This window comes from Podarcis cretensis (assembly GCF_951804945.1).
Source record: "Podarcis cretensis genome assembly, chromosome: 5".
Classification (NCBI taxonomy): Eukaryota; Metazoa; Chordata; class Lepidosauria; order Squamata; family Lacertidae; genus Podarcis; species Podarcis cretensis.
The window spans coordinates 69,845,039-69,856,198 of record NC_137174.1 but is presented as its reverse complement, the minus strand read 5'-3'; the positions used below and the strand labels follow the sequence as shown (position 1 = coordinate 69,856,198).

Here is an 11,160-nt window from a genome sequence, read left to right as displayed (position 1 = left end):
AACTCAGCATTCCAATAGTAACAAAATGCTTTTCCAAGCTGTCTAAAAATCCGATGTAAGGAATCTAAAATTTGAGTTAATATGCATTATTAATTTATCCAGTAAAATTATTTATAATAGATTTCTGAATCTTTGTACTATGCCCAAAGTAAAGTGTTGAAAAACAGCTTTTGGCATCCCTTTACAAAGAAGGTTAAAAAAAAAAATCTAGTACACTATAGTACAATCACCAGACAGTAAAAAACAAGACTGAGCTTATAAAATGTCTTCCTAGTCTATAAAAGTACTAAATGGACTACAAAATTAAGTCAAGTTCTTGTTTGGCTACATGCAGCCATTACAACATACAGCTATAACACATTGCTTCTTATCACAGCACAAATGATCTGAACAACATAAACAGTTCCTAAAGAATGTATCCGAAGCCCGATTTTAAGTTTTCACTTCTTGTGTATGAATCCTTTCTAGCATCTGACACAACTTGTACTTTGTGTTTGAAGTACACATAAAGTGCTAAAAGTGCAAAGAACGGAACTTTTCTTTTCATCTACCCCAGGGGCTGCTTTGTATATCATATGATAGCTCCTTACCTAAAGAAAACCCAAACACTTCTATGTGCTGGGGGTTCCACAAGGAGGCTGATTTTATATATAAATGGCTTCCTGTGTGGATTGCCTGTACAGGTGATTTCAAAAAAAAAAAAGTATTTCTGACAATGCTAATGCCTCCTAGGAAGTCATCTATGCTGATGTAGATTCGCATGTGTTCTAACCAAACACAAGAAGTCTACCATAAAGTAACAATCTTTACAGCATCTACATCATGTATGAAGTAGTCCCTGTATAGTAGCTAGAAGTGATGTGTTCAAGAAAACACATCAGAAGCATTTGCAGAAGCATTTGAATCCATGCACCTTAAAAAACACACACACACACACACCCCCAAAAAACCCAAAGCCTGCCTATAATACACTTTTGCCCTAAGGAAAAAATGATTCCTACTTTAGCTAGATCATATGAATGGATTCATAGAATGAAGGATACTTTCAATTATGACAAGTATGGTTTGTGTTTACTGTGGCAACTTTTACAGTGGAACAACAAGGAACCGGAATGCACTCATTCAGTTCTTCAAGCAATATCCATTTTACAGCAGCTAAGAGACAAATCAAGTTGGAGCACAAAAGAACATAGGCCCTGTGCTGCTAAGGCTGACAAACATTATGAATTGATGACATTTTAAATCAATCTAGAATGCATTTTGGGGGGGGAAATGACAAAACCACTTCAAGCTATATTCATTTGCACTTAGGCACACTAGGATTTGAGAGTGTCAAGCTGCCTTGGAGACAATTTTTTTGACAATACAAAATGTAACATTTTACTCCTCCCTTGTTTAGAATGGCCTCCTGCGACATGCATCATAGTAATTGGTGCTATTAAAAGGTGAGAACATGTCTTGTTTAACAAAACGAACAAATTTCTCTAAGGGGCACATCAGTTTGGTGTAATGTTTGTTATAATCCCGGCAGAATGAAGTCTGGAATGTGACATCAACACCGTTATAAAGGATGCGGATAAAATGTTCTTTGTATTTCTTTCCATCTTTCCACAGCTCAAAGACTAGTCTGGCTGCAAATCTTGGGAACCTGGCCTCAGTGATGCCTAAGGCACTCAGAACAGGGGACAAGGTGACATCATGAGCAGAATAAAGGACAAATAGTTCTTCTCTCTTGCCTTCTGCAATGCGCTGCATACGATTGGCTGTCTGGTTAAGGATAGGATGAGTGGCCAGTAGCGCATACAAGTAGTAATATTTCTTCTCCTGCCTCTCTTTCTCATCTTCAAGTTGATGCGTCTTGATTGTTTTAAAGTGCTCAAGGTTAATGCAGCCATTCTTGGTACATGGGAAGCTGACATTATGGCAAAAATGACACAGCATAGAATCTACAGGGTTAGAAGCCCTCAACTGCCTTGTGGGTATGCCGACAATCTTTGCCATTTCTGCATACGTTTTCTCCAAGTGTATGTTTTTCACCCGTAGGCTGTACTGACGCCGTTGTTCCTCCTCCAGGTAATGGTTTCTTATTGGGCAATCGCAGCTTCCAGAACAAAAAATTGTGCTCCACTGGTGCCTAAAGTTAATTTTCTTCCAATCAAATTCCGGCAAGAAGGAATATAGTAGTGCCAGCCCACTCTGTAGTGTTCGACTCTTTCCAGTTGTCTCCAAATACAAATGTTTACTTGTCCAGTCACTTGGTATCAAGTTATGCTTCTTTATATAAATATTCCGCAGTAGTTGTCCATTTCGCAAGTGCTGTACAATCCCTTCAAAAAAGAAAAAGAAGGTAAGCATTCTTCTATGAAATAATTTGAGAGTGATCTTGGAAAGACTGTACAGTGGTACCTTGGGTTAAGTACTTAATTCTTTCCAGAGGTCCGTACTTAACCTGAAACTGTTCTTAACCTGAGGCACCACTTTAGCTAATGGGGCCTCCTACTGCTGCTGTGCCGCCAGAGCACAATTTCTGTTCTCATCCTGAAGCAAAGTTCTTAACCTGAAGCACTATTTCTGGGTTAGCAGAGTCTGTAACCTGAAGCGTATGTAACCCGAGGTACCACTGTATCGTGTGCCGGCGGCGCAGCGGCAACAAGAGGCCCCATTAGCAAAAGCATGTCTCTAGGTAAGAACAGTTTCAGGTTAAGAACGGACCTCCGGAACAAATTACCGTAAGTTCGTAACTAGAGGTACCACTGTACTGTTAGAGAAATTGTGTTGTATCCAGCGGTTACCTGGGTATAAGGCATGCAACCTACCTTATTCTTTCTTTCCTTCCCCTCTGAAGCACCCAGTCAAAAATCCTCTCAAAGAGGATCAAAGGTTGACCCTTTGGGGAGCTGTGTCACATGGGCTGTGATGTGTCACATGGGCTGCTCTGAAATGGAGCAGAACGATCTTGCTCCAGTGCCAGCTACAATGGCACAAAATCTCTCTGTCCAATTTCAGAAGAATCTTCCCTTCCATGTGACATAGCTCCAAACGTTCACCAAACTTTGGCGGCCCACCACCACCGAGAAGGTTTGGGGGGTACATGTGGCTGCACAGGAACAAGTATAAAATATTGACCTGCCTTCTGCTCATGCAGTCACTTCATACAATCCATTTGAAAGGGTAATGGCTGGGGTGGGCAGATCATGCTAAGAATATAAAAAGTATTAATTTTTCAAAAATGTTAGTTGCACAAGTCTTAAATGGTTGTACAGGCAAGAAGGAAATATGAGAATTTTCTTTTTTAAAAAAACAACAACAACCCATAAACAATTGGGATATTGCTATTACAACCATGGTATCCTTTAGAAAGTACCAGTGATGTCCCCTGGAAAAATCATTTTTGAACCCTTAACAAGCACCTAGGAAGTTCCAATTAAGAACCAAAGAGCCTCTTGACATGCTGGTTTCTTTTGGACATGGAAATAAAACAGCTGTAGAAAATTACCTGTCTGTGTAAGCTCTCCCATTTCACACAGTGAATGGCTGGGGTAACGAGGCATGCTGCTCAGAATGCCATCCATTTGGGTTTCTGATCCTTTAGACATATGGCTAATAAAAGCTTCAAGCTGAGGATGGGAAGGTTTCCTAAAGGAGATAAACCAAACAAAAACTCTTAAACGCATGAAGAAGCTGTAAAGATTAAAGTGCTCTAATTATGTCAAGTCACACCATTTCATTATGAAGGCATACCTACTGCTGGGGGGAGGGATGACAAAACTGCTCTTAAAAGAAATGAAATATGCACCCACGCAGATGGGTGTTAAGGCCTGAAAAAACCCAGCATGTGATGGGAGGAAGAGGGAAGAAACGCAACAGCTAAAAATACATAAGAAAACCTCCAAAGAAGTTGTGCTGCTGTAACCCAGGATGCACTATTTCAGAGCTACTATTTTGCTGTCAGGACAATGTTAGCTTTCTATATGATCTCTGTGAAATGACCTACTATCTTCATAAAAGAGAAAAACAACGTATCTGGTGGTAGGCAATGGATGGTTCAGTACCGATTTCTGGGGATTTATTTTCTTAAAAGGGAGGTGAGAAATTACTGTGATGAACACGTTTGTATAGTACATGGTTTCATCCTATGAAAATGTCAAATAAGAAATAAGCAGAAAAAGTCTAGCTTGGAACAAGAAGGGCAGGAGATCCATGCTTCCTCTAAATTACTATTAATATTGCTGCATGCAAGTTAGGCTGAATTTTCACCTTCTTATATCATATTATTATTTATTTCGTTACAAATCACTTCTCATGAGCCAAAACGATATACAAAATAATAAAACCAAAAGCAAATATAAACAGTTACATATCTGAATACAGTTAAAGCAACTGCATATACAAAAACTGCATATATAAAAACTATGAGAACATTAAAAAACCAATTACATATGTACAATTTAAAACAGCAGCAGCACATACATAAAATCAGTTCAAATACAATACAGGTACCCATAAGCTATTTGATGCTGTAAAGTCCTTTTGGAAGAGTATTATATTTTACATGGTGCTTTGAGTCTCTAGATAGTTAAAAATAAAAAAAATGCGTAAATCTCGATGTACAGTGGACTCTCGGGTTGGGAACGTGATCCGTGCGGGAAGCATGTTCGCAACCTGCAGTGTTCGCAACCCACAGCACTGCATGTGCACACACGCAGGTCATGATTCGGCACTTCTGTGCATGCGCAAAGCACGATTTAACACTTCTGCATATGCGCAAGCACCAGAACCCGGAAGTAACCAGTTCTGGTGCGCAACCCGAAGCATCTGTAACTCGAGGTATGACTGTACTTAAATCTAGTTAACTTAAATTCATAAGCCAATTTCCAAATATCAGTACATGCCAATTTAAAAACCTAGCACAGGAAAACCATTTAAAGAAACTGGCTACCATTCAGAAAACTACAAAAAAAAAATCAAATCAGAATGAAACACAGCTGGGTGCTTCTTTTCAAGCCGCCACCCACTAAACTGCCAAACTACATTTTAATCCAGGAGTGACATGGTAACCGTGTGCTTTTGCACAAACCAGAGGACAGCAACTCAGTGGAGTGAAAATTAGACCAAACCACCAGACAGTTTTCATTAACAGCTCTGCTCTTATATGCTTCTTTCCCATTACTGACAGACAGGTTTGCTCTTACCACTGCACAGCCTAGACACCTTGATTAATATCATAAATGCATGTGGCATTTTGCAAAGCTGAAGCAGCCAGCTACCCCTTGCTAAAAGGATCCCATGAAATCACAGTGCAAATCAGTTATTAGCATCAGGACTGATCTCAACCTTTCCAACAAGACTTTCGTATATAAGAGGGAAAGGCGACAACAATTTCATTACATTACTTTGGAGGAGGGGGTGTTCTGGTGTGTGTTTTAAAGCAGCTACATTTGTTTGTTTGCATCCTAGGATCCCACTTCAAGAGTGAAAGGCTCTTCTGCTGATGTCAAAGATAGCCAGCTATTCCTACATCTGAAGTCTTGTCTCGGAGGCACAGGGAGTGCAGATGGAGGAGATGGCTTTCTCTGCCACTTCCTACCTGTGCAGGCAGAAGTGTGCTCTGCTCATGCAATGCGATCAAGCCACAGTTAAAAATCAATGAAGAGTCTGAGTTGTTTTTACTCTTTAACTGCTTACTTATTTCAAAAGTATTTTCCTCTCCTCTTTTTCTGAAGTAACGACTAAGCCTTCACAACTTTCCAAACCCTACCTGAGAGTTATACTGCCACCATAGGAATCTCTTACATCCAGACAACTCTGAAAAGTTCTTAAATTATGCAGTGGTGAGTTAAGGGTGGTCCGATACGATACGATACGATCATCTTTATTGTCATTGTCCCATACAGAAACTGAAAGAATCTTCATCAGACATTCAAAAATCAACAAGCCTGCTATCTCAGCTATCCCAGCCTGGTTAGCCCCCCAAAAACTCTGATACCCCATAATTAAATACAATATACTCCCATAGAGACTACCTTACACTACGTTTAAAACCAAAATCGCATTTGATTAGAAACTGTTTCTCAGGCAGCTACTCCTAGTCTTTATAACCCTGTACCTTCTTCCAGAAGGCAGAAGCTGAAAGAGATCACTGTCCTGCATCTAATGGCATTTACTTTCTTGGTCAAAGCCGTGTTGCCTCTCCTGCTGCTCATTCCCAGCACGAAACCTTTTCTTAGAGGAGGATACCAATTATAGAAAGAGTCAAGCTGAGAGATGTACAGCTTCTTGAACACAAAATAAAATAATCTCCACTACAGTGTAGACATACCTTTCATCAGTCTTTCCTACTAATAATTTTTGGAATTACAATAGCAACCTATTACTTTTGGTTAATGTCCTAATGTGAGACTATATAACACAAAGTTCCTGAAGCTCAATACACTGCATTGTCTACAAAGATTTTACTCCATTCACTGCATTGACATTTGCGCTATTGTAGGTTTCTTTAAAAAGAAAAAAGAATTTTAAAATATATATTTTAATATAAAATGTTGCGAGTTTTTATGTGTGCATTAGACAATAGAGGTGGTTTTTAAAAAAGAATATTAACTTAAGTTCCATTGTGTGTCTGAACAAGTGTTCAAAAGAAATTGGTCAATTAAATGGCAACTCTTTGCTACTTTATATCAGACTTTTAAAACTAACTTAAACCACAAGGGGGTGCCATGCTATCACTTCAATATAAGCACACTGTATGACACCTTACCCTTACTTTTCACATAGTGAAAAGTACAGAATATACAAATGAGAAAACTTCTAGTTATGGTTGGATTTGTAGATATAATACTATTTCAGGAAGGGAAAAGTGAAATAGAAGACATTGAGACCTTTTGTGTTTAAGAACCAATGTGACATGGGCAAATTCTACAGAGTTCACTCGCAGCCTTCATATGCAAAACCACATCAATACCTATTTGGTATACCAGAAGTCTGAATGTGCATTTACAAAGCAAAACTATGCATGTTTACTTGGAAGTAAGTGCCACTATGTTAAATGGAGCATAAGACTTGTTTGCCCTAATGTGCATCAATTTACACTTTAATGTAAGTTGTATTTGCTAATTTACTGCCCATTCACTCAGTCTGTAGAGATTCTTCTGGAGCTCTTCATAGTCTCTTTTCATTTTAAGCACCTCACTGCGCACCCCAACACTAAATTGATTATGAACAACTTAAAAAGTACAGACTCCTTCACAGACTTCATTTTTTACATCCTTCCACTGAAAGAACTGTCCAGTTTTTCCTGCTCTCTGCTTCTTAACCAATTACTGATCCACAAGCGGACTTCTCATTTTATTCCATTACTGCTAAGGTTACTCAGGAGTCTTTAGTGAGCTGCTTGGCACACAATAGATGTGCATATACTCACGTCACCACTTGTCTCAAATTCGGCTTCTGTATCTATATTTGTATGCCATGCCACAAATTAATTTAGCAGATACTCTGCAGATGGTGGCATTTACGAGAAACTGGGGGAATCTGTATTTTGAAATCTCAACATTTTTAGCAATAGAAAACTTCCTTGTTGCATGCCAGTCTAATAGTGCACCATCAAACAATGCAAGCTAGTCTCTAGGAGCCATACAGGAAGCTTTCTACATAGAAGTCTCCCACTGTGATAATTCGCAAGAGAAGGGATGGAAGGAAGAGGTGGCAAAGAGATTTTGAAAAAGTATTTCAGATGCTGCTAGGCCAATTACCTTTCCCTATGCTTTTTTTTTTTAAAAAAAAAAAATCAGATTAGCAATCTTGCTGTTGAATTGGCCAATTTACAGATACTTCAGGAGATGGAGTATCCAGGCAACAAAGTGAAGGTTGCTGGGGCTGAGCGGAACACAAATAAATTAGTCTGTGTAGTTTGAAAGCTTAAGCCTCCAGAGAGATTCTTAAAAATTAATTTCCATAAAAACATGGAAATAATAAAAATGCAAGAGATTAATTACACAACTTGGCCCTTTTTAATACCTTGGGGGGTGTAACAATGTTTAACTTGATGCTTTCATATGTCCAAAAATAAAATTTAAAAATCTTATCAACAAATTTTTAGCATGTTGAAGTGCATTATCAAAAAGCCTATAACTCTAACCATGGCTAGAATTCAATTTATGCCTTTGTACACATGGAATAGCTTTTGATGCACAAATGCCATAAAAATAAGAGAAAGGGAGGCAATTTTTGCTACCTTGCAGCCTGCTCTGAGGATCTCCTAAGTCTCTGGGGCTAATTTATCAGGGCTGTTGGGGCTACAGGGCGAAGACAGCCAAGAAAAATAGCATCTGCCCCCCTTTTGTTTGCAGACCCCACCCATGGCTCAAAGATTATTCAATGAGTGCAAAGGCACGAACTGAAATCCATCCCATATTTTTACTAGTTGAACTAGTTTTCTTTTTCATTTACAGCACTTCCAAGGTATTGAAGAAAACCCTCCAACAGAATGTTCTGCCAATCAGAGGATATTCTGAAATGCATATTGAGTACAAAAGTTTGACATCGACAAGCAGACCTCCCATTTTAAGCTCCCTTGACATAACAGCTGCTGATCAAGAGATTAAAGGGGAAAGAAACACATGGCGATGAAGGTGATGGACTATATGGGACTGGCAGAAATGACCGGCAGAATCCGAGACCAGGGAAAAGAGTCGGCGGAAGAAGACTGGAAGAAATTTAAAGATTACTTACAGAAATATTGTAAAATTAATGAATGTTAGAATGAGGTTGGACAGAAATTAAGTGGTTTCCAGCTGTAATGTTTAAGAGATATGAAAAATAAGGTTTAGAAATAAGTAAAAACTAATGGTGAGGATTTGCTGAACTAACAATTTCAACTGGAATACAAGAAAGGGAGGTATGAGGAGGTCTGGAAAATAAGTTAAAAGAAAATAAGTAATGGAAACTTTATGTGCTTTTTCTTTTTTTGGTTGTTTTTATTTATGTATTTTTGTATTTTTGTTGTTTTTTCTTTCTGGTTTTTCATTGTATTATTTCTGAAAACTTTAATAAATATTCTATAAAAAAAAAAGAAACACATGGCATTAACTTTTGCCTGGTGGATCTCTAACTGCTCAAGAAGTTTGCTTACAGGAGTTGCTGGGAGGACATCAGACACAAAAGACCCTGCTGGAATAATTTGTACACTATATACATGAGCACCTCTGAATGACATCCATGGAATGAAATCTTACCTGACTAGGTTTCAAAAAAATAATGTTAGTTTTGCCATTGTTGTTGTTATAGCCATTGAAGTATCAGATAACAGAGCTTGTATTTGCCTCTTTTAACTGGTATATACATTTCTTTTCTTTTTGCCATTTCATTACTATCGACTATAAAACTAGATAGGGACGTGGGTGGCACTGTGGTCTAAACCACTGAGCCTCTTGGGCTTGCCGATCAGAAGGTTGGCGGTTCGAATCCCCGCAACGGGATGAGCTCTTGTTGCTCAGTCCCTGCTCCTGCTAACCTAGCAGTTCAAAAGCACATCAAAGTGCAAGTAGATAAACAGGTACCGCTCTGGCAGGAAGGTAAACAGCATTTCCGTGCACTGCTCTGGTTTCAGTGTTCCGTTGCGCCAGAAGCGGCTTAGTCATGCTGGCCACATGACCTGAAAAAAACTGTCTGCGGACAAACGCCGGCTCCCTTGGCCTGTAAAGCGAGATGAGTGCCGCAACCCCAGAGTCGTCTGTGACTGGACTTAACTGTCAGGGGTCCTTTACCTTTTTTTATAAAACTAGATGGTGGCATTCTGAACAGATTTTAATCACGCAGCATATCTTTCACATCTGAAATTAATACAAAGCCGAAGTATGGTGTATCTAAATCCTAACACACACACACACACAAATAGAAAGTTAATTATTCTGGTGAACAGCTACAAAAACAAGTTTTCTCTGTGGAAATCTACCTTGATTTGAAAATGTTAATTGAAATTTGACAGGAAAAATCCCCAGGGACTCGGTCTATTTTCTTACATTCATTCTTCACTATTTATATACCACACTTCTTAATTCACAAAGCCCAAGCAGGACCCCTTAAGCTATCCTGCATATCCATTAGAAGTCCATAGGGCTGCAGCATAATCTGCGTAATTAATGAACTCCATCTGTGGAATACTAAATGAAATGGAGAATGGGGTGGAATACAAATGGGATACTTAATGCAAGACAAAGTCCAAAGAGCTTAAACAAATACAAATTATAATGAAAAAATAACTGATCTTAAACAGCTGTCAGTATAAATGTATGTGTGGCAGTTCTACCATTGTTTTAATTCTCACTACAAACGACTGTACTTTCACCGAAGTCACTATGTCATTATTAAGAACTTTCTTTGCTACACTACAAGCCTAACTAGAAAGTTCCTAAAATAGTCCTGCAATTATTTAGGGATAGCTCTTGCTCAATTTGCCTCCACAGCTGCTGATCCCCTCATTTCCTCTCTGAGATGTCACACAATGAAGTTCATCTCCCTCTCTTCTAGCTTTAGATAAGCCCTTTAAGAGGGCTTTTTTTAGCCGTAACTCACCAGAACTGAGTTCCGCCACCTCTTCAGTGTGTTTTGGCAGCCTTTTGTAGCATACTGGCAGCTATGTGCATGTGTCGGAGGTTGTGGGGCAGTGTGTTTCTCCCCCCCCCAAAAAAAAAAAAAAAAAAAGGTTTTGCTCCCCCTGAAAAAATCTCAACTTAGAGTTGTCGGTCAAAGTACCTCTTTTTTTCTAGAAAAAAAGCAAGAGAACCACGTTTGCAGCCACATGTAGGCACATTGCAGAAATTTGGAGCTAATATGAATGGCTCTCCAAGAAACATGTTCCTGAATGCTTGCCCAGTAACAACTTCCATAGAAATAGTTGTGTTAAACTCTTGCAGCAAAAAAAAATAGTAAAAACATTTGGTGCATCTTAAAGCCTAACTGATTTATTATTGGTTTGATGGACCAGAGTCCAATTCATTTGATGCATGTTATCCTAAGGTTGCTAGGTATATCACTGTTTTACACATTTATCGAAAATAAAAAGACTATGCCTCAGTGGAAGTACAATTCAAAAGAAAGGATATGTCTGGTGCGAGGGGGCAGGCACAGAGGACCACTATGGGGGTTCTATCCAATCATGTT

General features: G+C 38.9%; 1 protein-coding gene across 2 annotated transcripts in view; it reads right to left on the bottom strand.

Annotated features, from left to right (window-relative positions):
* Nucleotides 1–1,258: 1,258 nt before the first annotated feature.
* PXYLP1 (2-phosphoxylose phosphatase 1) overlaps nucleotides 1,259–11,160 on the bottom strand; it is a 61,750-nt gene continuing 51,848 nt past the window's right edge. For both annotated transcript variants that reach the window (XM_079975891.1, XM_079975890.1), the window contains 2 exons: nucleotides 3,497–3,636; nucleotides 1,259–2,327 (listed from right to left, as the gene is read on the bottom strand). In XM_079975891.1, the coding sequence (XP_079832017.1) occupies nucleotides 1,396–2,327; nucleotides 3,497–3,636 (1,072 nt within the window). In that variant the 3' untranslated portion in view covers nucleotides 1,259–1,395. The remainder of the gene's footprint in view (nucleotides 2,328–3,496; nucleotides 3,637–11,160) is intronic.